We start from the raw sequence: 26218 nt of genomic DNA, 5'->3' as shown, positions 1-26218 counted from the left end.
TTTCAGAATTCACTACTAGTCCATCACTAGGTTGAAGGAAATTCTCCAAGCAGAAGGAAAATAACACCAGAAAGAAACTCTAATCTATACCAAGTATGAAGAACCGGACAAGGTAAATATGTGGGTAAACATAATAGGCTTTTTATCGTATTTTAAATTTCTTTAAAAAAATTAGACATCCACATGGAAAAAAAATCAGAACCTCGATCCATGTCTCACACCTTATACAAAAATTAACTCAAAATGGGCCACAGACTAAATGTAAAACCCAAAGCCATAAAACATCTAGAAGAAAACATAGGGGAAAAAATTCTTATAATCTTGTTAGGTAAAGAATCAAATACAACACCAAAAGCATCATCTGTAAGAGAAATTACTGACCATTTAAACTTCATCAGGGGACTTCCCTGGCGGTCCAGTGGTTAAGAATCCGCCTTCCAATGCAGGGGAAGTGGGTTCGATCCCTGGTCAGGGAACTAAGATCCCACATGCCGTGGGGCAACAAAGCCCGTGGACCACAACTACTGAGCCCGCACACCGCAACTAGAGAGAAGCCCGCTTGCTGCAAAGAAGAGCCCGTGTGCCACAACTAAGACCCGACGCAGCCAAAAATAAAATTTAAAAATTTAAAAAATAAACATCAAAATGTTAAAATGTCTTTGAAAGACACTAGTAAGAGAAAGAAAAGACAAACTGCAGTCTAGTAGAAAATGTTTATGAGTCGTGTATCCAACACGGGACTTTCACACCTAGAATGATAAGGAATACACCATATCAACAATACACTCAATATTCAAACCACTCAATAAAAAGAGGGCAAAAGACTCAAAGAGGCACTTGACCAGAGCAGGTATACAGATGGCAAATAAATACACAAAGGGCGTTCCACATCATTAGACATTAGAGAAATACAAATACATTAACACTGCAATATGACACCACTATAGACCATGAGAATGGCTTTAAAAAAAAAGACAAAACCAAGTGCTGACAAGATCATGGAATGACAGGAACTCTCCTGCTTTGCTGGTGGTGATATAAAGTGACAGAACTATTTTAGACAAGAGTTTGCACAATTTCTTATAAAGTTAAATATGCACTTACCAGATGACCCACTATCTCATTCCTAGGCCAATTTACCAAATAGAACTGACAATTCAAGTGTGCACAAAAACCTAGATGCCACGTTTGTAGCAGCTCAATCCATTAGCACTAAAAATTAGAAATAAACCAAAGGTGCTTCGACTGGCAACTAGATAAACCCATCGTGGGAATACTATTCAGCTGTCAAAAAAAAAAAGAACCACGAACTCACACAACACGAATGAACCTCAAATGCATTGAATCAAAAAGCCACACACTGTGTGATTCCACTGATGAGACAGAAAACAGACCAATGGTCGTGGGAGTTGGAAGAGAGGAAGAAAAGACTACAAAGGGGCTGCAGGGGATGATAAAATGTGGGAGGTGACTGCTCTGTATCTTGATTATGCAGGTGATCACATGACTATATACATTTGTTTAAACTCAGAGAACAATCTGCCCCAAAGAGTAAATTCTACTCTATTTAAATTTTAAAAGTGACTAAAAGTGGAAAAAAGACAACTGTCTGTTTCAGATAAAAACAATAACATCATCATAAGGCTTATAGCCTATGAAGAAGTAAAATACATGACAACAATTTCACTAAGGACTGGAGCGGGGAAATGAAAACACACTGTTTTTAAAGTCTGAGTTCCACAGGAGGGGGTGATATACCTGAGAAGGTTGATGGGATAAGTCAAAGATTCATGAGTCAGCTCCAGACGACCGAAGCATGGCGGGGGGTGTCGGGGGGAATGTCTAACCACTAGGTCAACAGCAGAGCTAAAGAGAAACTCTGGAAAAATCCAATCAGAGAGTGGTGGAAAAGAGGAAAAAAAGAAAACATGACTAATAAAAATCTAATAGTGAGATGACAGACCTGAACCTAACCCCCCTGAAAATTACACTAAACGTAAATGGTCGAAAGATTCCCAATAAAAGATGGTCAGATTGGATAAAAAAGCAGATCTCAATCATGTGCTACTTATAAGAATTGAGCTTTAAGACATAGGTAGGTTAACAGTAAAAGGATGAAAACAGCCAACACCAGGTAAATAGTAAACATAAGAGAGCTGGCACGGCTATATTAATACCTGCATAGATCAGAAATGGATACATTCCCTGAAACACACAAATTACCATGGCTCAAGCAAGATGTGAGAGAAATCTGAACAGTTCTACATCTAAGCTAACAGAATGTATAATTGAAAACCTTCCCATAAGGAACAAAAACAACAACAAAACTGCAGGCCCAAGTGGCTTCACTGGTGAATGAATTCTATCAAATGCTTAAGAAAGAAATAACATCAAACTTATACAAGCTCTTTCAGAAAATTAAGGAGAAGAGACATAAGGTTAGCATATCCTCCTACAAAACCAGACAAAGATACCACAGGCAAACTACGGATAATTAACCTTCATGAACGTAGATGCAAAATTCCTTAAGAAAACATTAGCAAATCGAATCCAGCAATATAGAAAACAAAAAAACATAATGACCAAGTGGGACTTATCCCAGAAGTTCAAGGGTGGTTCAACATTTAAAAATTAACCTATGCAATACACCACATCAGTAAAATTAAGGAGAAAACCCATATAATAATTTCAGTAGATGAACAAAAAAGCAGTCCCACGTGCACGTGGATGTGCACAGCAGCACTATGATAACAGCCACACACAACTGCCACTGGTGCCATGTCCACGGCGTGGGACAATACCATCAACCACAAGGACCAAGGACCCACACTCAGAACCACAGGGATGAACTGATCTCAAGATACAGCAAATGAAAAAAGTCAAAAATAAAAGACTCCGTTCTGTGTGATCCCACTTAAGGAAAAATGATAGTGATGGAAAGCAACGGCGGCTGCGGTGGTGAGATGGGGTGGGGAGGACGCGGGGAAACATCTGAGGGAAGTAAATTGTTGTGTATCTTGACCGTGGTACTTGACTGATTACAGTGGCCAAACTCATCACCTGTACACTTGAAACTGGCACATTTTACTGTGTGTAAATGCTTTAATAAATAAAAAAGAGGGGGAGAAAAAGGCAGGATAGCCCACCCAGCACAGGCAAGTCTCAAACTCATTCTGCTGACGAGACAGCCGGACTGGAGTGCAGACAGCCTGCCTCTGTTTACGTGACGGACAGAAGTATCCAGAGGACAGAAAGCAGATCCGAGGCTGCCCGCGGCTGGGGGTGGCGGAGGGGATGCCAGCAAAGGGACGCAAGGGCCCCCAGGGTGACGGACACGTTCTCCATCTGACTGCGCTAATGGCACCACACCCAGATCTCAAATGGGTAATTTCATACCCGTGGCACCGAGGTATGTGAGTTACACCTCAATAAAACTGGTTTTAAGAAGAAATCTCAGGGTGTTTGGGGGTGTGAGGGTTAAATGTTGACACTGCACGGAAGCTGAGGTCAGGGAGCCAGGGGGGCCGCCCCTGGAGGCCCTCAGGGACGAGCCCCAGATGGTGACTGGGGTGCCCGACCAGCCCTCAGGGCAGCCTCCGGGGTATACAGTGCGACAGACACACTGGCGCTGGCACCTCCTTCGTCTGGCCTGAGCTGCCAGGATGCTGCCTTAAAAGAGCGGGAAGCCCCCGGGCCTGGGCAGGCCGCCCCCACCTGGGCACCGCTGCAGCCAGGCCAGTCCAGGGGTTGTGCTGGGCTCTAACGGTGCGGACGCTCCGGGCCCAGGGCAGGAGGCAGTGTGGGTGGCGGGCAGTGGGGCTTGCAGAACCCACCCTGGCTGCTCCCTCTCTGTGGGGCCCCCAAGCCACAGCCTGTGAGCTCTGAGCTGTGGGTGGGGGCAGCCGCCAACCAGGCTTCCCAGAGGCTCTGCTGGAGGGACGCCCTGCCGAGTGGAGGGGGAACGCTGCAGGCTTGGCCCGCCCCCCGTAAGATGGGACAACAGCCGCGCCGACCTCAGAGGCCATGCTGGGGAGGCCTGGCCCGGGGCAGGGCTCCACCCTCTCCCACGCGCAAGAGCCAACTGAGGGCTCTGCTCGGAGCCGCGGGGCCCGGGAACAGACGTGCTGCCGCGTGCCAGGACCCTCCCGCGCACCACCAGGGTCTGTCCCGTGTCCAGGCGTGGGGACAGTGGGCAGACCCGGAGGGGGAGAGCAGGGCCACACAGGGCCACCAGCTCACTGGCCACCAGCAGGGCACCCCGCGGCGGTCTCCTCCTGGGAAAGGGTGAAGGTGGAGGTTCGGGGCTGGCGCGTAAACACCTAGGTGGGCCCGTGGCTCGGGAGCACACCCGCCTGCGGGATTCAACACCTGCCCAGTGAGGGGGGCGGGCCTGGAGGCCGGAGGGTGGTCAGAACCGCAGAGAACGGGGAGGGGGCCCGGGTCGGCGTGGGAACCTCCCCCTCCACGGCCTCTGTCGGCTCATCCGACGTGTCGCACCCCTCAGCCTCACTCCCGGGCCGAGGGGCAGCCCGCCCCGACGGCGGCCCCCCGCCACGATGAAACACCGCGTCAGGGTCCAGTCTGGTGTCTCTCTGTGTCCACAGCAGGCAAGGGCAGGGACTGCGCCCACCCTGGCCACCGCTGCTCGCAGCCTCGGGGTAGATGTGCCCGAAGAGGGTGAACAAGTAGAGACCATGGGAGCGGACCCCTCACGGCGGGGTGCCCTCTGCGCCCCGCCCACCCCCAGAGCCCACACCAACCCCCCCAGACCCGCGCCGCCTTGACGGGGCGGCCCCCTCGCTCCTGCGCCACCCCCGGCTAGAGGCTGACGTGCAGATAGGCGCCCACCGGCTCTGGGCCCTGCGGAGCTGGGGCAGGAGCCGCCCTGAGCCCCGGGGTGGGGGGCTGAGCCCAGTGCGACGTGGGGCGAGTCGGATCGGCCCCATCATGGTTAGGGCCTTCCCAGTGGCACCTCTCCTAAGCTAGCCAGTTAGGAACCACCCGATATCCTCCGACAGGGAAGTGGATAAATCAACCACGGCATCTCCACTAACGGACAGCGACACAGGACTTGGACACAACGGAGGAACGCGCAGGACGGAAACGGGAAACCACGCGGGGGCTGCTGGGGGGAGGAGTCAAGAGTCCATCCACTCATCTGTAATATTCGATTCCTCGACTTCCACAAGAAGCCAGTCACGTGGGAGCTGCTAACAGCTCTTCTCGGGGAGGAGGGTGGGGACAGGGTCTCCAGGGCAGGGCTCTGCATCCTCGGCTTTCCTGCACACGGCGTGCTGGAGAGAAGACCCCTGAAGGTCGCTCAGGCCACCCCCTCCCTTGGCAGGTGGGGAAACTGAAAGGAGAAGGGACTCCTGAGAACCTCATGCGCCAGTTCGCCAGTTCACCTTAGAACGTTCCGGATTCCACCAGCTCGAGAGCCCCGCCCAATCCTTGTCCAGGCCCCGGCACGGGGCACCTGGCTACTCGGCTGTCCGTGGGAGGTGTGAGGATGCCCGCTGGCCAGACCAGGCCAGCACAGAGGGAGCCTGGGGTACGGGAAACCGGCGCCAAGGAGCAGCCAGTCTGTGGGGACGGGCCCCTCTCCGCCTGCCCGGCCCCCACGGACCCTCCCCCCAACCCTCTTCCCCGCGCGCCCGGTGCCCAGTGATGCCAGCAACGTCACTGCCGATAACCTAGATTTTAACCAAGAAATCACACACCCCCTCCCTGCCCCACTTACGGGCTCAGGGAGGAGAAAACCCAGACCGGAGCCTCCCGAGTCCTGTTGGAGACAGGCTCCCAGGCCACCGCCCCCAGGCTGGCGGCTTCCCTCCACCCCGTCCCACCTCCAACGCTCCCAGGGATGTGGGGTGAGGGGCTGGGCTCACAGGCCTTGGCTGACCCGTGCCCGGCCCCAGGAGGACCCAGCAGCTGGTCTCAGTGCGGGAGGAGCTGGCGAGAAAGCCCAGTCACAGTCAAGGCAGTGGGGCAGCTCGGTCTCCCCGGCCGCACCCCGGGCTGTCCGCGGCCACCTCCCTTGGCTCCTTAGAAAATCCAAGGGTGCAGGTGGGCCACAACTGTCCAGGTGAGGAGAGGTCCAGGCTCGTGCAGCCAGAGGGGCAGGTGCCCTGAGACGGGCTACCGCCTGCACCCACACCCAGCAATGCTAACACCTGTGCCGTCTCTCACTGTCTTGGACACACCAAGGCCCGAGGCCACACTGGCGGGAAGGGGGCCATACAGGGAGGACACTGGGGTGACACCTGAACTAGGGTCCTCTCCCGGTTTGGCACTGCACCACCAGGGACCGCCGGTGGGCAGCCCCGCCCCTGGGCCCTCAGCAGATTCTGCCCTGACCCCTCCGTTGAGCCCTGTTCCAGCTGCCGGCACTGGGGGGGTGGGGGTGGGGCCACGGCCCTCAGGGGCTGCAGGGTTTGCCCCGAGCCCGTGTAGCCTGTTTTCCTGGGGAAGGGGCTTGGGAGCCACCCCAGCTCCCTCTGGCCCAGTCTGGGTGCCAATGGATCTTTCTACCCCCTGGGGGCTGTCAGGGAGATGGCGGGGTCAGGCAGAGGAAACTGCACACGGGTGGTTCCCGGGGTCCCGGCCAGGCCTAACCCACACCGGAGCTTGCGGGTTTCTTGGTGTCAGGAACACCAAGCCCTACCCCTTACCACTAAGAGGAAAAAACCCAGTCCACACGGAGGTGGTCTGTGTGCTATAGTATCCTGTGCAATTCATACAAATATGACAAAACGCATTCAAGTAAAGTCATGAGCCCTGGGAAGACCCAAGGTCCAGGGCCCCTGGGGGGAGCTGCCCAGGGCCGTGCCTCCCCCGCAGCTCTGAGAGGGACCCAGAGACCGAAACCCAGCCGCCCGGCGCCACACGGGGAGCGGCGGCCACGACGGCCCGAGCAGCGCCCCAGGCCCCCTCTGCCCGCGCCCCCCAGGACGGATGGACCAGTGCCCGCCTGGAGGTGGAGGAGCAGAGGGCGGAGGGAGAGGAGGGGCAGCGTCGGCCCCATCAGGGCGCAAGGACGCGGCGGGTCTCAGGGGCGGAAAGAGTCCCCAAACTGCCCTGTGGGGCCCCAGCTCTGGGATGCCACCTCCCACTGGCATCCAGGCCAGTCACTGGGCACGGGCCCCGCATGCAAATCAGGACAGGCAGCGGGCCCAGGCACACAGCCAGTTTTCGGGGAACACAGAAGGCCAGGGGACACCTGACCTGGGGCCTCAACTACGGGACCCTTCACGCAGCAAATCCTGAACCGTCTCGGGCGACTGTGATGCATTTCACGGGCAACGCCAGGCATCGCAAATCAGTGCGTGTTGGGTTTATAGATCCCAAATGCGGGAGTCCCCCCCAAAGTAAGTTGAGGGGCGCACGTTCAGTACAAGAGGCACTCTCTGGCCTGCCGCGTGGTGCTGGCCCCAGGGAGGCTGCCGCGACTGGGAGGGGCCCGAGGGACTCTCTGGCCTCCCTGAGTCAGGGAAGGCAAAAGCACACGGGTGGGGAAGGGGCTGAGGTCAAAGGTAGCGAAGACGGGCCTGCTGGGGCAGCCACCTCAGCGACAGGGACGCTGAGGCCTCAAGCAGGGGAGTGACCAGTCTGGATCACACACGGCCCTGTGAACCCTCAGGCAGGTCCCTGGTCCACTGAGGCCCTCTGTCTCTTCATCAGTCCGGTGAAAGCCAGGGCCCTGTCCCACACGCCACGCTGCGGCTGAGCTCTCCCGTGGCCTCTCATCTCACCCGGGAGGAGTTTAGAGTCCTCAGCTAAGGCCCTGCAGGACGGACCCGGGTCCTGCTCCTGCCTCGGGTGTCGGCTCCCGCCAGCGCGTCCGGCCCGGGCTGGGGACTGTCCCTGCACACCTGCAGCACAGTGGCCACCCAGCGCTGTGCCCCCGGGGTGCCCTGGCTCCCAGACGTGCCCGTCTTCCTGCCAGGCTGTGAGTGCCACGGGGTAAGGCCAGGTTGGCCTGGGCGGCCACCAGGAGGTGCCGGGAGGTCCGCCCGTGCCCGCAGGCGGGCGGCCGCGGCGGTGGCGTGGGGACAGGCCGGCGCCCCGCGTTACCTGCGTAGCTGCCCGTGGCCTTGATGTACATCTGGCCGTACTGCTCCTCCACCATGGTGTCGTAGGCCTCGTCGTCCTCCTCGTCCTCCTCATTGTGGTAGGAGGTGGGGCTGTCGGTGGCGGGCAGGCTGCTGGCCCCCGGGCTGGTCCGCTCCCCCTGGGAGTACTGCGCCTGCTGGATGCTGGGGATGAGGGTGGCCAGGCTGGGCACCCCGTAGTAGGAGACCCGGGGCAGCTTGAGAGGGGCCATGCCTGCCGCCACCGCGGGGCCCGTCGCCACCGTCGCGCCGTCCCGGGCCCCCGTCTCCAGCGGGCGCTTGGGGGCCAGGCCTGGGCCCGCGGCCAGCGGCAGCTCCATGGCTTCGTGCTTGACGCGGGTTAGCAGCGGGATGGGCACGGAGGGGGACACGACGTAGGGGGGCGCGGCGGTGACCGGCTGCAGCTGGTTGCAGGGGCTCTGGGGCTCGGAGCTGGCGTCCTCGATCATAGCGGTCTGCGAGTCGCAGTGGGGTGAGCTCACCTTGAACATGAGGTCCGTGCCGCGCTCCACGATGTGCTGGATCTGTAGGAAGCCGGCCGTGTACATGACCACGAGCTGCTCGCTGGCCGCCATGGTCAGCCTGCCCGTGTAGCAGAAGGACAGGATCTGCTGGAAGCAGGCGGGCGGCACCGTGCCCGGCAGCTCAAAGGCGCTCTTGCTGTTGCCGCTGAACAGGTCGCGGAAGTAGAGGCTGCTGGCGGCCAGGACGGCCCGATGGGCCTTGAAGGCCTGGCCCTTGACCACAATGGACACATCGCAGTAGAGGCCCAGCAGACGCTGCTCGTTGAGGCAGCCGAGCACGGTGTTCCCGAAGTTGGGGATCTCGATGTGCAGCATCTGCGACATGGCGGGCGGGGGCGGCGGGGGGGCCTCAGACTCTCAGTGCGGGAGCGGCCGAGCGGGGCACATCTGCGGGAGAGAGGGCGCGGGGCGCCACGGTCAGGCTCGGGCTCCTGGACGTCCGGCGGCCCGCCGGCAGGGCCGAGCCCCGCACCACCCCGCTCTGCCCCAGTGCCCGGGCCCCCCTCCGGGGCACCCCCGGACCCTCCAGCCGCAACGAGCCAGACCAGGTCTCGCTGCAGACCCGGCCGACGGCGGGGACCCTGGCAGGGCCGTCAGTGCCGCCCGGGATGCTAGAAGCCCCAGCTGGGTTTCCAGCTGGGGTGGGGGTGTCCCCCCCACGCCCCCCTGGGACGCTCCCAGCGGCCACCCAGCAGAGCACGTAAGCCCTCGGGGCCGGGAGACACCCCGTCCTGGCAGAAGACGAGAACAGGCCCGCAGGCGGCGGACAGACTGGAGGACGGGACCGGGCGGTCCACCCCCAGCACCGGAGGGGCGAGGGCGGCAGGCCCGCATCCGCACAACTCTTCTCCCGGGAAAAAGTTAGCAGCAAAGGAGCCCCTTGCCGCCTGTCCCCTGGGGGGGGCCGAACCCAGAGCGAGGGGCAGGGCACCGCGGTGTGTGTGGCGGGGGTCTCGTGGCGGGCGGTTTCTCGGAGGCTTTGCTTTCGGTTTGCTTTTCCCCTTTTCCCTAGAGCAGCCGTGCGGAGGGCCCGCCAGGGGGGGCATTCCGCCCCGCCGTCAGCCGCCCCTTCGGCCCTCAGGAGAGGCGGGCAGGAGTGGTTGCCCGGGGAAGTGAGCTGAAGCTGGGAGAACTCAGCCTCTCCGCCACCTCTGCTCGCCCTCCAGGCAAAGGAGACCTCGGGCCAGAGGGGCTCCGAGCCGCGCCCGCTCGCCCAGCCCGAGCTGCCTCGGGGACCCGGCTGCCGGTCCAGGAGCCGGGAGCCCGTCGCAGCCCCACCTGCGCGCCCTCCCGGCCCCCCACTCCCGACGCCGGCCGATCCCTGCCCGCTCGCTCCCAGCCCAGGTGACTAAAGGGGTCGTGGGGAGACAGGGGAGGGCCGAGCAAGGGACCGGCCGCTGTGGGGAGGCTGCCGGCCCGCGGGGTCTGGGGACGGGGCTCCCGGGCTGCGGATCCGGTGTCCGACTCAGAGAAGCGGGGCCGGGACGGACGGGCCGGAGGAGGCGCCGGCCCAACTCCGCGCAGCCGGCGCCCGTACAAAGGGCCGCTCGGTCCCGCGGGAGGAAAGTGCAGGCGGCCACAGAGGCGCCGGGCGGCCGCGGAAGGAGGGCGGAGCGCCGGCCCGGCCGCCGACAGGAGTTGAGCAGGTGGGCGGCCGCTCGGGGGGAGGGCCCGCAGTGCCCCCGCTGCGGAGAAGTTGCCGGCCTGGCCGGTGGCACCGGCGGCAGGGGAGACCTACCTTTGGCCGCTGCCGCCGTGGCCCCGGCACTGCCCGCGCAGCCTGGCAGGGGCAGGCTCGCCCGCACGCCGGCCGCCCGCAGCCGCCAGCTGCTCCGGGAATGCAGCAAACGGAGCGGGAGCCCTTGGGGTGGGGAGGGCGAGAGGAGCTGCGGGGGGAGGAGGAGGAGGAGGAGGAGGGGGAGGAGGGGGAGGAGGAGGGGGACAGAGAGTCTCGGCTGGGCTGGGCCGCGGCTCAGCTGCACCCAGCCCGGCTCTCCGGGGCAGCGCACAGCATCTAAATGAAGAGGCCGGATGCAGACGGACATTCAGGCAGCTCTCGGGAATGAATAGCCGCCTTTGATTTGGGAGCCGAAGTAAATGCCAGCTCCCAGCCCCGGCTTTAAAAACAGTGGAGTGTTGGTGCCAGAGGAATGCACGGCTCCGGGTGTTGGTACAAGACAGACTTTTGATGACTCACTGCAATGCAAACAAAGATGGCAGAAATACTGTACTGTACGTGGAGAGACGCTTCGTGGTGCCACGGCAACTGAGACAGCCTGGAAATTTATAGTGCAGTTTTGCATATGAATTACCCAGTAACTGCCACCCTGCCATCCAGTACAGCCCGAGTGTCAAAGCATTTAAACTATGCCAAACAGTCTGCAGGGCTGGCAGAGCGGCCTAACTCCTGCAGTGCAGGCGGTGGGGGTGCCGGATGGGGGCCGGCGAAGGGGGCAGGGAGGCCAGGGGGTCGGGGCAGACAGGGCAGAAGCTGGGCGAGCAGGGGAGGAAAGGAAGGGAGGTGAGAAAATGAGGCAGAAAGAGGTGAGAGCAAGGGGCCAGGGAGGAAGAGACCCGGCCCCCCTTCCCCCGGCGCCCGCCTGCCCCCCTTCTTGGGGTCCCAGAGCAGCAGGCCCACCTAGTCCGGCCCCAAAACCCCAGGTAATCACCCTGTCCCCCAATTCCCCAGCCGGGGCAGCTCTCTTAAAGAAGTACAACTTTGTGATTACAACCGGGGACCAGGCCCGTGGCGGCCAGCAACCAGGAGCCCCCGAAGGACCCGCCCTAGGCCCCGATGGACCTGCCCCGGAGAGGTGGCAGCAAACGCACTGCCCCCAGGTTACCCGTGTGGCCGGGCCAGCAGTGCGGGGTCCACAGTGTCCACCGTCTACTGAGCCTTTCCTGGGCAGGGGCGGCCGTGCTGTGCGCACTGCCCGTTTTGTGGCAGAGGATGGCACCTTGTTCTAGGCTCAAGCCCGCACCTGCTGGACGGCGTGGGCCCTGGGGCAAACCCCTGGCCTGCCCAGCCTCAGTTTCCCTGCTTGCCACCAACTGTGGCAGTCTGCAAGAAGGGGCAGGGTTGAGAGTGGAGATGGCCAAGGAAGGTCTGTCTCCTGCAGCACCCAGCATCGCCACCATCAGGTGATGCTGTGGCAAGGCGGGGAGGGGGGGCTACAGGCAGCACCCCTCCCACCGTCCCTTCCGAGGCATCCGGAGAGAAAGAAAGAGCCATCTGGCGCCTCCCCATTCACACACCGTGGGCTCAGCTTCCGAGACCAGATAAAAAGCTGCTGAATGGAGAGAGGGAAGAAGTCCAGGTGTAGGGAAGCCGCCCAGTGAGCTGCGGCCAGCCGAGGCGGTTTGGTGCCTCCTGCACGGGGCTGCTGACAACTCGAGAGGTGATGGCAACACAGGCCCGCACGTGGAGTGTTAACAGAAATGGTCCACGCTCGGTGCTCTGGGGCCCCGGGGGCTGTGTGGGGAGAGAGAGCGGGGCTTGGCCGGGCTTCCTCCTGCTCGAGGCCTATGTGGGGCAGCCACCATCTCGGCACCAGCCAGGTTTCACATCCTGGCTTGGCCTCGGCCACCAGGTGACAGACCGAGGGCCCTTACGCTCCACACTCCTGGGTCCACGTGGACGCCTGGGTCTGCACGCCCCCCCCTCAGCCCCACTGGCCCCAAGATGAGGGACTGGGGCCCCGGGGGGAGGGGGGGAGCGGGCACAGCCCCATGTGCCTGCCCAGCCACAGAGGGGGGCAGACTGGGCGCACATGGAGCCAGTGGGGAGGGAGCCAGAGGGACACTCAGAGGCCCAAGGACAGTAGGACCCGTGATGGGTAGGGAAGGGCAGGGGCCAACCCTGGCCTGGGTGCAGGACACCCAGCCTTCCACTGCCCTACACGAGCTCTCCCCTCCCCTGTGCTGCACCCAGGCCCTCCCTGGGTGGAGGAGAGCTGCCGCCATCAGGCCCCTGCTTCACTGCCAGCTCCGCAGGGAAGTCCCCCAGGTGCCACACGGGGGCTTGCTGAGGCTGGCAAAGTCTGTCCGATGCCTGATGGGCGTTTCACCCAATGCTGGGCACAGCCAGGGAGGGGGCCGCAGGAGAGGGGCTGTGCGGCCCAGGGACACACAGCACGGTGGGGAGGGCCGCTACGGGGCCCCTTCACCCACCGCTGGGAGCCTCCCGGAGAGTGAGGTGGGGCCTCCTGAGCCAGATGGGGGCTCTCGTGCCGTGAGAGGGGAGGGTGTGCCCAAGCCCGGCTGGGGTGGGCGGAAGCTGCAGAGGTGCAGCGTGCACTGGCCCCCAGAGGGTCCAAACTGCCCAGGGCTGGGCAGGGAGCGGCCAGGTTCTGAACTGAGGGCAGGGAACAGCGAGGTGTGCGGAGCCGACCCTTCCAAGAGCGGCTCCTGGGTTCCGCCGGGTACCACCCCACATGCCAGGCCCGGCGCCAGCCACCTCAAACGCAGGTCCTACGGCCTCCAGCAGAGGACTCCACGTCTGGGATGCCCGCCTGGGAGGGGGGTCACGTTCACCCTCCCATGGTGACCACAATATCGAGGCAGACGATGTTATTCGGAAAGCGCTCGGCTAGAGAGAGACCGGCACACGGCTAGGCCCCGTCCGTGCTTCACGCGCCCGCCCCCCCGGGCTGCGGCCAGACCGTTCACCCAGAGCGGGGACCATCCTCCCCCTGGAAGGTGACGGGGCCGTCTGGCCCCGGGGCTGGGGACAACCAGCCGTGTTGTTGCCGTGTCCTCAAGCCACCTGTGCGGGTGAGGCCGCCGCCCCACGGCCCAGCCCAGGACAGCCCAGCACGAGCTGGTTTCAGGTTGCTTTCTTAGAAGCCTCGGCCGGAGCGAGAACAAAGCTGAACTTTAGGAGAAAAGAATAAAATAAAGGCTTGGCTTACACACCCAGGACTGTGAAAGCAGGACGTGCCGAGGGCCGATCCATGGGCAGCGGCCGGAGAGGAGAGGGGGGCCCGGGGCCTGAGCTGGCCTCCCTGGCCAGCCCTACACGACCTCCTTCCCCTCCGGTGCCTCTGTTTCCCCGCCCCCTGCTACCCAAGCAGCACCACCTCTTCTGCTTCCCTCCGCAGCAAGACTCCTGTGCCGTGCACTCACGGAAAGTCCTGAAGAGCCGGGAGGCACATCCGAGGTCCTCTCTTTGTTCATCCTGGCCATCCTCGAAGCCACTGCACCACGGAACCCTCCCCCTCATAACGCCCTTCAGAACGGAACCCACCTTGGGACATAACAAAGCCAGAGTCCGGCCCCTGCAGCTGTGCCAGCCTCAGGGGAGGCCCTTTCCACACAGACTCTAGACCTCCCCAGGAACAAGTGTGTGTGGGGGGTCTCTTCTCTGTGGACCCTCCCTTGGGAACGGCTGGCATTACGGGCTGTCCACCAGAACGCCTCCCAGCCCCCGGCGGGCCACGCCCCCACAGGTGGCCGAGAGAAGGACGTGGGGCCGTGAGCCCCGAGAGCTGCAGACACGCGTGCACACGGAGGCCAGGGGGCATCAGAGCCCAGCCTCCCCCACCCACCCCAGACCCTAAAGGGCCCGCTGCGGCAGAGGCACGGCGCCGCGCAGGAACGCAGCGCTTGATTTCTGCAGGAGCGCGAGCAGCGAGGAAAAAGGAGGCGAGACAAACTAAATTAAATTAAATTATTTTGCAGGATTTAATTTTACCAATCTAATAAGCGGACCGGACCTTGGCGAACGCACGGCCATTAAACACAGCCACCGCAGGGGAAGGAGGGGGCAGGTGTGAACATTCTGGCAGCAGAAAAAGGAGCCCCTCTCACCCCCAGCACCTCGCACCCAGCCGGGGGCCCATCCCCGTGGCAGCCCCACTGCCCGGCCGCCAAGCCCTGCCATCTCAGGACCTCGGCAGAAGCGGGCCTGGCAGCAAGGCCACCTCCTAAAAGGCAGGGCACTCCGGAGTTTGGGGGCCAGGCCCCAGCGGCCACATCCCCCAGGGCCGCGTCCTGCAGGGAGCGGGGCAGGTTACTGAGTCAGCATGAACACACGTGGGCGCGTCGGGGCGTCAGGAATACCGCCCAGGCTGCCCCGCGGAGACCGTCAAGAGAGCATGGGCGAGGCGGGGTGTCGCTCTGGACAGCAGCCGTCAGAGCGGCGGCCTTGCTTTCCGATTACAATTACGGCGCAGGCTCCAGTTACCAGGCTCTCTGGCACCCCCACCTGCAGTCCCCCACCGATGCTCTGGCTTGGCTGCGAGCTCTGCTCCTCCGAGGGGGAAGGGGGAAGCGGCCTGGGGGTTGACCCTTCGGAGGTCCGGGCGGCTGTTTGAAGCAAGGCTGCCCGGCTCAGGCGTGCCAGGCCCCCTGAAAGCTGGGCGAGGCACCGGCCTGCTTGAGCCTCAGGTTTGCATTAAGCTTTTAATACACCACAAAGCAGGGCTGGGCTGTCAGGGGGCCAGGCTGCTAATGCAAGGCCCCGGGCAGGGAACCGGGGCTCCAGGGTAGGGTCTCAGCTGCTTGGAGCCCCTCCCCACGGTCCTGACTTGTGTGCTCGCCTCCCAGCCCCACCCCCTCCAGGTGGATACAGAAGAGGCTGAGGTACCCAGAGGATGAGCTTCCTGCCCAGGCCTCTGGCCTGGGCTGCACCCAGTCACCACCCTCCCCAGCTGACTGCTTTCGACACCCATGATCCCGGGCAACCGAGGTCATCAGGAGGGTGGGGACTGACCCTGCTGGACTGAGGGACGCTGAGGCCTGGACTTGCCCCGGGGCCTCCAGGACTCTGCTGCAGAGGTGAGAATTCCACCTCGGCCTCTGCGCCTGGCTGTCCTGGAGTCCCCTGTGCTCAGGGCAGGGAGTGCACAGGCCTTGGGAAACCTCAGGGGCCACGCGGGTCAGGGCTGTGGCCACACCTCCAATACACCCGCCCCCACGCCCCCGCCCCGCCCCAGCGCCCCGCCCCCGCCCCCCATCCCCCACCCCAACTGGTTCACTGAGCCCCAGCAAGAGGCCCCTGTGTTCAGCCGGGCACCTGGGCAGCCTCCACCCAGACCACAGCCTGGACCGGCATCAGGAATGAGAGCCGGTTTTAACTGCACTAACAAATGTTTGCCTAGAAGCGGGTTTTTTTGTTTTTTGTTTTTTGTTTTTTTCCCAACCAGAGAAGGGCAGTCTGCCAGAATCTGCAAATTCAAAAATGTGCTTATCAGTCTGTCCCCTGCCGCCCCAAGAAGAGAGCCACAGATGCAGGGCTGGTCCTCAGACAGATGGAGCACACACCTGAGTTCCCTGCCAGCCCCCCAGACAGCCCCCCCAGCCCCCCGAGGGCCCAGGGCACTGGGTGCGGCACCCGCAGCCAGGCCCCATCAGCCCCACTGGCTGCAGGACCGCGGGGGCTGGGCGGGGGCTGGGCGGGGGCTGGGTGGACGCCCTCCCACACGGGACAGCAGGCCCGGCGTCACGCAGCACGCGGCCCACGCGGTGGGCTCTGAAGAGGGTCCAGCCTAGGGGTCGGGGTGGCCCAGCTCTTCCCACGTGCGGGGGGACGATGCAGCTGGGGCTCCTTCCAACACGCCTCCGCCCACCAGGCATGACTGCCCGCCACCAACACGCCAGCCCCTGGCCCTCCGCTCAGGTGTTTCGTGCGGAGAGGGGGTCGGGAGCCAAACAGACAGGGCGTGAACCTAAAGAAACAGCTGCGGCCGGCCCAGAGGGACGGCAGTGGCCCCTAGGAGCCCACCCGCCCACCCTGCACCCACCAAGGCCAGGGACTAGCCATCAAATGGTTCCAGAAGCCTGGGAAGAATGAAGCAGTGTGTTGAACAGAGCCCGACAATCTCTCTCACCCGTATTTGTAATTTAAATACCGTAAGCTTGAAGAGCGTGCCCGAGGGGCACCGTTTAGTAACTTAAAAAGCCAGATCCGTGCCTTTAGAGGCACCCTACTCCTCCCTCGTAGGCTGAAGCTGGGTCTGCCCCCTGCACCCAGGCTGGGGGCACCCGGGGGCCGGCACTGAGAGCAGGGGCTGCCCGCGCTGGGCAGCTGGGCCCCTGGAGCCGGACTCGCCCCCCTCGGCCTTACAGCACCTTGCTGTCCCCTCCGAGCGCTCACGGGGGTCCTGAAGGCGGCAGGTGGACGGGGTGCGTGCCAGGCCCGGCCGGTCACCCAACTCATTAACGACAGCGCCTCTGCACACACTCCCATCTTTAATATTCATAGCTCTCCTCATCTGCATATCATGCCATAAATAGTCGAGGTAAGACACAAAGCTCCCCTGCATTTCTAATTATGCTTAAAAATCTAATGTAAATCAGACCGACACAGAAATACTAAATCAGCTGCTGGGTTGAGGGGGGGGCAAACAGGCTGAGACGGGGTCACGGAGCACCAGGTCCCACCTCCACGCTCCCGCCAAGGTGGCTGCTGGCGGGCGCTGGCCCAGGGCCCCCCCCCACCCGACCCCCGGCCTGCAGCTGGGTGACGGTGTCCCAGGCCACTCCCTAGCCAGCCGCACCCCCGAGGCCCTAAAGAAAGAGACAAGTGTGGGGCAGGGGGGGCACCTCAGGGACCCCGCCGCTCCTCCCCTGGGGCCAGCCAGCCTGCCCTGCCTTCTCCCGAGGGGCTCCCACCACCGTGCCCCCTTACCCTCCGCACTGGGGGACACTCAGCCACCCATCCCACCCAGGGGCCCAGTTCCTGGGCTCCCCTGCATCCACATTTAACCGGCTCCCAGAGGGATCTGAGTCCACCGCAGGGGAGAAGCAGAGCAGATGTGCCCCCAGCGCCAGGCAGTGCCCCACTCTGGGGGTGCAATTTGGCAGGCAGGGGGCGCAGCCGGAGCGCCAAGCCACTGAAGGGCGTGGGGACAGGACTGGACGTGACAGCGGGCCCCCTGACCCCCGAGGGGGCTCCAGCCCTGCACGGGCAGGAGAGGCCCGCGTGGGCCTCGGCTCTGCCCTCGGGGCCCAGTCCCCCTGTCTGCGGGGAGACACAGCGGAGGGGCTACAGAACTGAAGGCTCCGGGCAACTCAGAGCCCAACACAGCACCAACCCTCACGGGGGGGCACCAGAGGGGCATCCGGGGCCCTGGTGGGCGGCACTGACACCAGATCTCAGGGTCCCTGGGAGCTGAGGAGCAGCTGGGGCAGTGGGGGCATCTGGGGGCAAAGCTGCTGCCCAGGGAGCCCAGGAGGTGCAGAGCCAACAACAGGGGACCCGGCCTGCATCAGAGCACACGTCTGTCTCCGTCCCTTCAGACAGACCCCAGCACCCCCGGCCCCCGTGTTCCCGGGCAGCCCCAAGCACTACCGCTCAGCACCCACCCTGCCCAGCCCTGGCCCAGGCCCCCCCAGACGCAGCCTGGAGTCGGGGCCCCTGGGCTGGTGCACCTCTGCCTGTCCTGGGGTGCAGAGGCGGGGCCCCCAGAGGGACCCGCAGGAGACACAGGCCCGAGTGACACGGGGGTTACCCCGCTCTGCTTTTAGAGAGAGACGCAGAGATGCCTGCTGCCCGCATCTGCCTGGCATCACGCCCAGACCTATTTTTAAGCCCATTTACTAGAAATCCCACAAATTAAAGGAAATACGGATAATGCAGAAAGAATCCTGGGGGCCAAATAAAAGCTACACATAATTGTCCTCGTGCTGCAGCGTGAGAATCTCAACCACAAAACCAGATCGCCCCGAAGCACCCCCGCGACGCGGACACGTCCTGGGTGAGGAGCAAAGTCCAGCGCGCAGGTCGAGGCCGACAGCAGGGCCATAAGAGGCAGTTACCGATACGAAAAATAAAGACCATAAATACAGACACCCGACTTTACAGCCGCGGAATGCAGATCATCGGCAGCTACTGATAGCATGTTGGGTGGCGGCGTGCTTTCCTAGAGGTGGGTCCCGGCTGTGGGCAGGAGCCCCCTCTCCCCATCCCGTGGAGGCAGCTCCTCTGTGGGACAGGCTGGGGGGGCGCCAGGCGGGGACCGGGGGACCGGGGGCCTCCCTCCCAGCACCTGGCCTCGGCCACAGCTCTCCCGCCTCCGCCCCCCCCGCCCCCAAGTTTCACGTGGTTCCCAAGACAAGCCAGGAGGTGGGGGCTATGGAGACCCAGATCTCCAGAAACCAAGGCCCAGGGAGGGGACCAGACAACTGGGTTTGCCCGGGAACGGGGTGCGGGGGCCTCCGTGGGCACCCCGGGAGGGGCCAGGCCCCCCAGGACAAGCTGGTTGGCTGAGGTGAGAAGTTGAAAGGCCTCACACGCGGTCCCCCCCAGGGTCAGGCCCAGGCCTCCTGGCCTCCAAGGTCGAGGGCCGTCCTGTAGGCTCAAGGCCTCAAAGATGCGATCAGGACAGAGGACAAACAGCCAGATCGCTCCTGGGTAAAAAGCATCAAAGACGCGTCTGGGTGGGCACCGAGCCCCTGCAGACCCTCAGGAGCCCCGGGCATGTCCTCCCCAGCCCTCCCCTGCTTGTTCCACCTGCCAGGTATCCAGGCATCCGCTATCCAGCCGCCCCTTCACCAGAACCTCCCCCTCTGCATCCTGAAGCCCACCAGCCCCAGGCACACCGGGCGCCCTGAGAAACTGTGGGTGTCGGGGGTTGTGCACAGGTGGAAGGGGAGCCCAGGATGGGGCGGTGCGTGTGTGTGTGTGCGTGTGTGTGCGTGTGTGTGTGTGAGACAGAGAGAGAGAGAGAGAGAGAGAGAGAGAGAGAGAAAGAGAGAGAGAGAGAGAGAGATATGTCCCTGATCCCTCGGCCGGAGGTCACACGTTTCATCCTGAGCCGTCACTGGGTGGGGATAACAGACCCCCCCTCGGGGGCTCGGGCAGAGGAAGCAATGCCAGGTGGGTCAGCTCTGCCCCAGGCCTGCTCCCCTGACCGCCCGGGAGGTGGGGGAAGCCGTCAGCCACACCCTCGTATCCCGCCAGACGCTGGGCGGTCTCCTGCTGCCTGGTGGGGTGGGCGGTGCTCCCGACACGCCAGGCACACTGAAGTGGGTCACGGGTCCCGCCCAGCCACTGGGACCACAGCGAGGGCCCTGTCGCCTCACTCAGATGCTTCCCCAGCTCTACACAGCACGAGGCGGATCCTCGCGGGGACCTGGCCGTGGAGGCGTCACCTGGGAGCCCAGCCTGCAGGAGAGGCTGGCGGTAGAAGGGAGGGCGGAGCCCCTGCAGCACCTGCTCCAGCAAGACCACCCGGGCCCCCGGCCCCGACGCCACCAGGTCGGGCAAGGCCGGATGGAGAGGCTCTACCTGCCCCGTGACGGGCAGGCAGCCGGGTGGGGGGCGAGCTCACGGGACACGCACACGTCAGTTCCGGGTGGGTGGGCGACGGGTCACGGGTTATCAGAAACTTGGAAATTAAGCAGAATATGGACTGCTCGACCCTTCGCCATCGCAGGGGCTGCCCAGGGGATTATCCGGGGACGAGGACCACACTCTCCCGTTAGTGCCCCGCCAGCCTCTGTCCAGTGACGTGCACACGCATTCATCTTTTGGTCCAGGAAGGATGCAGAGGTATCTCTCCATGGAAGAGACACCCCCAAAGGTTATGGGTTCTGCCCTGCAGGACACCAGCCAGTTTAGGGTTGGGCCTGGCAGGTCCAGGACATCCCTGCCCCTCCCCGGGGGGCCCACCCTGCCGGCTCCCGCACATCAACGTCGACACAGCCCTGACATGCGCGCTCTCTATATCTGTACGAGGGTCCTGTTCACAACCTTTAAACAACTATACCTGACGGGCACCCAGGTGGACTCGTCTGCAGCAGCAGTCCGAGCTGGTTGGTGGCAAAGTCTGTCAGTCCACCCACCTGTATCCTAACGCGTGGTGTGGGCCACGCCCTTTTCTGCAGTGAGGACCAGGGGCGAGCAGTTACCGGGACCACTAGGCTGGTCTCAGCCACGCCGTCCCGGGCACCCCGAGGGGGCGGCAGCGAGTGGGGAGACTCCGTAGGGAGGATGACGGGGTCCTGTCTGTCCCCACCGGTCACCTGTTTGTCTATCTGTCAGTCAAGGAAATAGCTCATGTCCCCTGCAAAGGAAAACATCTCTCAGAGACAGGGAGAAGAGGCATTTTCCATGTTTATTTCTGACCCATGGCTGAAGCGGAGGGTTCCCTGTGTCTAGACTCGAGGGAAGCCCTACCTTCCCATTGAGGGTGGAATTTTTTCCACCCTCTAAAGAGTATCCATGAATTACAGATGCTTAAGAGCTGCATCCTCGCGGGCTAATAGACGAGAGGTTTTATAAGCTAATATTTTCAGAATTCCCAGAACATAAACGTAACTTCTAATATTTTAAATGAGCTAGCATGTAAAGGGGAGGGGATCCTTTTCAGAGAAACCACTAGACCAAAAAGCACTTCCATGTAATACCCCAAATTCCTGCAATCAAGGGGAAACCTGGGCAAATCAGACTGCTTTGATAATGGGTTAAAAAGACAACACAATGTCTCTTCCCTGATTTGTAAATACAGCGCATATTTTATTTTCAAGATCTAGATGTGTTTTCTCATGAGGAAAAGAGTTAATCTGAATTTCCTAAACTCCATATACTGTTTCAACCAGAGTAGCTAGCATCTCTTTTACATGATGCTCAAGATCATGGAAACTATAAAATTATAAAGTCAACTATATTGAACAATTCTGACAAGCTGATATCAAAGTTAATTGTGACTATGTAACACTGGAATACTGCAGTGCCGCTTTAAAACCTCTGTCAGATAAACAACACAAAACAACAACAATGCAAAAACAAACAAAACAAGACAAAAAATACCTCTGTCAGACAATTCTAACATCAGTCATCTAAAAACGCACAGCACGTAAATAACACATTAAAAACACTCAGCGCCTAAAAAATACTCAACCAGCTAGGAATGGGGGGAACTTCCTCACTCTGATAAAGGACATGTGTGGAAAACCCACAAGTAACATCAGAGCCCATGGTGAAAGACGGGATGCTGTCCCACTAACCTCAAGGATAAGGCAAGGAGCTCAACACTGTACAAGTCCTACATTTGAGGGAGGGAAATTAGGCAAGACAATAAAATAAAAGACATATAGTTGGAAAAGAAAAAGAAAAACTATCTCTATTCACAGATGACATGATCTTGCACAAAGAAAGTTCTAAGGAACCAACCAAAAGACTATTAGAACTAAGAAACAAGTTCAGCAAGGTTGCAGGATGTAAGATCAACAGACAAAAATCAAATGTATTTCTATACACTTACAATGAACAATCTGAAAATGAAATTCAGTAAGAAATTCCATTTATAGTGACAACAAAAAGCATACAACACCTAAGAATGAATTTAACAAAAGCAGTGTAAAACTTATACTTTGAAAACTACAAAACTCTGTTGGAAGAAACTAAAGATCTAAATAAATAGAAAGGCATCCATGTTCATGGATTAGATCTAATATTGCTAAGATGGGAATACTCCCCAAATTGATATACAGAGCAAATGCAAACCTAATCAAAATCCCCGCTGACATCTTCTCTTCGTAGAACTTGACAAGACAGTTCTAAAATTCATATGGAAATGCAAGGGACCCAGAATAGCCAAAACAATACTGAAAAGGAAGAACAAAGTTAGAACACTAGTGCCTCCCAATTTCAAAACTTACTACAAAGTTACAGTAGTTAAGAGAGTGTGGTATTGGTATGAGGATAGACATATAGATCAATGGAACAGAATTGAGAGTCTAGAAATAAATCCATGTGTCTATGGCCAACAAGGGTGCCAAGACCATCCAGTGGGGGAAAAACTGTGTTTCAACTTATGGTGCTGGGACAACTGGATATTCACATGTTAAAGAATGAAGTTGGACCCTTACCTCACACCATACACAGAACTTAAGGTGAATCAAAGACCTTAATGTTAAGAGCTAAAACTGTAAAACACTAAATCTTTGTGACCTTAGACTAGGCAGTAGATTCTTAAACACTAAAAGCACAAGAAGAAAAAAAAAGATAAATTAGAATTCACAAAAATTAAACACTTTTGTGGTTCAAAGAATACCACAGGGCTTCCCTGGTGGCGCAGTGGTTGAGAGCCCGCCTGCCGATGCAGGGGACACGGGTTCGTGCCCCGGTCCGGGAGGATCCCGCGTGCTGCGGAGCGGTTGGGCCCGTGAGCCATGGCCACTGAGCCTGCGCGTCCCAAGCCTGTGCTCCGCAACGGGAGAGGCCACAGTGGTGAGAGGCCCACGTACCACAGAAAAAAAAAAAAAAAAAAAAAGAATACCACAAAGAAAGTGAAAAAACAAAAAATGGGAAGGAATATCTGTAAATCATATTTCTGAACAGAGACTTGTATGTAGAATATGTAAAAAAAACTGACAACTCAACAGTAAGACAAATAACCCAATTTTAAAATAGGTAAGAGGGCTTCCCTGGTGGCACAGTGGTTGAGAGTCCGCCTGCCAATGCAGGGGACGCAGGTTCGTGCCCCGGTCCTGGAAGATCCCACATGCCGCGGAGCGGCTGGGCCCGTGAGCCATGGCCGCTGAGCCTGCGCGTCCGGAGGCTGTGCTCCTCAACGGGAGAGGCCCCAACAGTGAGAGGCCCGCGTATCTCAAAAAATAAATAAATAAAATAAAATAAAGTAAAATAAAATAAAATAAAATAGGTAAGAGACATTTCTCCAAAGAAAATACATAAACATCCAATATGCATATGAAAAGATACTGAACATCGTTAGCCATTAGGAAAATGCAAATTAAAACCACAGTGGGGCTTCCCTGGTGGCACAGTGGTTGAGAGTCCGCCTGCCAATGCAGGGGACGCGGGTTCGTGCCCCGGTCCAGGAAGATCCCGCGTGCCGCGGAGCGGCTGGGCCTGTGAGCCATGACCGCTGAGCCTGCGCATCCAGAGCCTGTGCTCCGCAACGGGAGAGGCCACAACAGTGAGAGGCCCGTGTACCACAAAACAAAACAAAACAAAAAAAAACACACCACAATGAAACAGCATTTTACACTCACTAGAATGGCTATAATAAAAAACACATTAAAAATGCAGGTGAAGTTCTGGTGGGATTGTAAAATGGTGTAGCCGTTTTTGGAAAACAGTCTGCCAACTCTTCAAATGGTTACACAGAGTTTTACTACATGACCCGGCAATTCCACTCCTAGGTATCTACCCAGGAGAAGTGAATACATATACTCACGCAGAAACTTGTGTCTGAATGCTCACAGCACCATTACTTATAACAGCCAAAAAGTGGAAACAACCCAAATGTCCATCAATGGAAGAATGGATAAACAAAATGTGGTCTATCCATATAATGAAATATTGTTTAGCCCTGAAAAAGAATGAAGTACTGTCATGCTACAACATGGGTGAACCTCAAAAATATGATGCTAAGTGAGAAAAGCCAGACACAAAAGGCTACATGTTCTATGATTCGATTTATATGGAATGTCTAGAACAGTTTATGGAAACATAAAGTAGACCAGTGATTGCCTAAAACTAGGACTAGTGAAGTTAGGGAGGGATGGAGGAAATGAGAGTGACTGATGAAAGACAGGGGTTTCTGTCAGTGATGAAAATGTTCTAAAACGGATTGTGGTGATGGTTACACAACTCTGAATAGACTAAAAACTACTGACTTGTACACTGTATGGTATGGATTTATATCTCAATAGAGCTGTTACTTTTAAAAAACACACTCGTGCTTTGTGACCATCTAGAGGGGTGGGATAGGGAGGGTGGAAAGGAGACGCAAGAGAAAGGAGATATGGGGATACATGTATGTGTAGAGTTGATTCACTTTGTTATAAAGCAGAAACTAACACACCACTGTAAAGCAATTATACTCCAATAAAGATGTTTAATAATAATAATAATAAAACAAAAAACACAGACCCAGGGCTTCCCTGGTGGCACAGTGGTTAAGAATCTGCTTGCCAATGCAGGGGACACAGGTTCAAGCCCTGGTCTGGGAAGATCCCACATGCCACAGAGGAACTAAACCACCCATGTGCCACAACTACTGAGCCCGCGGTCTACAGCCCACAAGACACAACTACTGAAGCCTGCACATCTAGAGCCCATGCTCCGCAGCAAGAGAAGCCACAGCAATGAGAAGCCTGCACACCACAAAGAAGAGTAGCCCCTGCTCGCCGCAACTAGAGAATGCCCGCGTGCTGCAACGAAGACCCAATGCAGCCAAAAATAAATAAAATAAATAAATTTTTTTTAAAAAGGAGCACTTGTACCCTTCTTTTAAAAAATACAAAAAAATACAGATACATCAAAATAAAATTTTTTAAAATGTTCAAGTGACCCACAGGAAGGCAAGGAAAAAGAAACAGAGAAACAATCAAGAAGAAAAAACAGAATCAAAAAATAAAATGGCAGATTTAAGCCCTGACATATCAATAATTCCATTAAAAGTAAATGGCCTCAATGGACCAATTAAAAGACAGAGATTGGCAGAATAGATTTTTTTTTTAAGACTCAATTATATGCTGTCAACAAGAAACTCACTTCAAACATGATGATAAAGGCAAGTTAAAAATATATATATATATATACACATATATATATGGCTGAATCACTTTGCTGTACACCTGAAACTATACACTTTGCTGTACACCTGAAACTAACTTGATTTAAATCAATTATATTTAATAAAACTTTAAAAAATTAAAAAATAAAAAAGGATAGAAAAAGATAAATCATGCAAACTTAAAACAAGGGTTGCTATATTAATATCAAATAAAGCAGATTTCACAGCAAAGAAAATTATCAGAGACAGAGAGGGACATTTCACAATGGTCAAGGGGTCAATCACCAAGAAGACATAGCAATCTTACGTATGTACCAGACAACAGAACACCAAAATATATTAAGCACAAACAAGTAGAAAGAGAAAAGAGAGTTGGGGACTTTAAAACTCTCTCTTGAACAACTGAAAGAACTAGAAAGTTAATCAACAAAGATACAGAGAACTAAACATCAACTAACAGGATCCAATCGACATTTACAGAACCATCCACCACAAAATAGCAGAATACACATTCTTTTCGAGTGCCTATGAAACTTACACCAAGATCCTGGGCCAGGAAACAAACTTCAAGAAATTTAAAAGAACTGAAATCATACAGAATGTGTTCTCCAACCACAGTGGGATCAAACTGGAATCAATAACAGAACAGTAACAGGGAAATCTCCAAACACTTGGAAACAAGCAACATTCCTCTAGCTCATCCATGTGTCAGAGAGGAAGTCTCAAGGAAATCGGATTAAAAGAAAATGAAAATACAATATATCAAAACTTGTGGGACACCACTTAAGAGCTGTGAGGAGAATTTACAGCACTAAGTACATGTACTAGAAAGAAGGAAAAGTTTCAGATCAATAACCTAAGTTCTCATCTCAAGAACCCAGAAAAAGAACAAAATAAACCCAAAACGAGCTGAAGGAAGAAAAATAATAAGAGCAGAAATCAGTAAGACTGAGAACAGAAAATCAATAGAGGGGAAAATCAATGAAATGAAGAGCTGGTTCTCTGAGAGCAATCAAATTGACAAGCCTCTAGCAAGACTGACAAAGAAAAAAGAGAAAAAAGACAAATTAATTACCAATATCAGAAAGGTATT

General features: G+C 57.6%; 2 protein-coding genes across 7 annotated transcripts in view; both read right to left on the bottom strand.

The window, feature by feature from the left end:
* The window catches only part of NACC2 (NACC family member 2), a 74990-nt gene that overhangs the window by 24970 nt on the left and 23802 nt on the right, over positions 1-26218 (bottom strand). For 2 of the 6 annotated variants that reach the window (XM_059070891.2, XM_067040321.1), the window contains 2 exons: positions 8594-9022; positions 8074-8248 (listed from right to left, as the gene is read on the bottom strand). In XM_059070891.2, the coding sequence (XP_058926874.1) occupies positions 8074-8248; positions 8594-8959 (541 nt within the window). In that variant the 5' untranslated portion in view covers positions 8960-9022. Of the gene's footprint in view, positions 1-8073; positions 9023-10373; positions 14280-26218 lie in introns of those variants that run through there. The other 4 variants (XM_059070888.2, XM_067040319.1, XM_067040320.1 and 1 more) reach the window with 3 other exon arrangements.
* LOC131761497 (collagen alpha-1(I) chain-like) overlaps positions 9713-26218 on the bottom strand; it is a 41144-nt gene continuing 24638 nt past the window's right edge. The window contains exons 12-18 of the mRNA XM_067040141.1: positions 20489-20614; positions 19490-19865; positions 18771-18985; positions 14841-14990; positions 14444-14626; positions 10374-10521; positions 9713-10320 (exon numbers count right to left, since the gene is read on the bottom strand). Coding sequence (XP_066896242.1) covers positions 9713-10320; positions 10374-10521; positions 14444-14626; positions 14841-14990; positions 18771-18985; positions 19490-19865; positions 20489-20614 — 1806 coding nt within the window. The remainder of the gene's footprint in view (positions 10321-10373; positions 10522-14443; positions 14627-14840; positions 14991-18770; positions 18986-19489; positions 19866-20488; positions 20615-26218) is intronic.

This window comes from Kogia breviceps, chromosome 8, assembly GCF_026419965.1.
Source record: "Kogia breviceps isolate mKogBre1 chromosome 8, mKogBre1 haplotype 1, whole genome shotgun sequence".
Classification (NCBI taxonomy): domain Eukaryota; kingdom Metazoa; phylum Chordata; class Mammalia; order Artiodactyla; family Physeteridae; genus Kogia; species Kogia breviceps.
The sequence above is the reverse complement of the archived record's forward strand: the minus strand, read 5'-3'. Positions and strand labels throughout refer to the sequence as shown.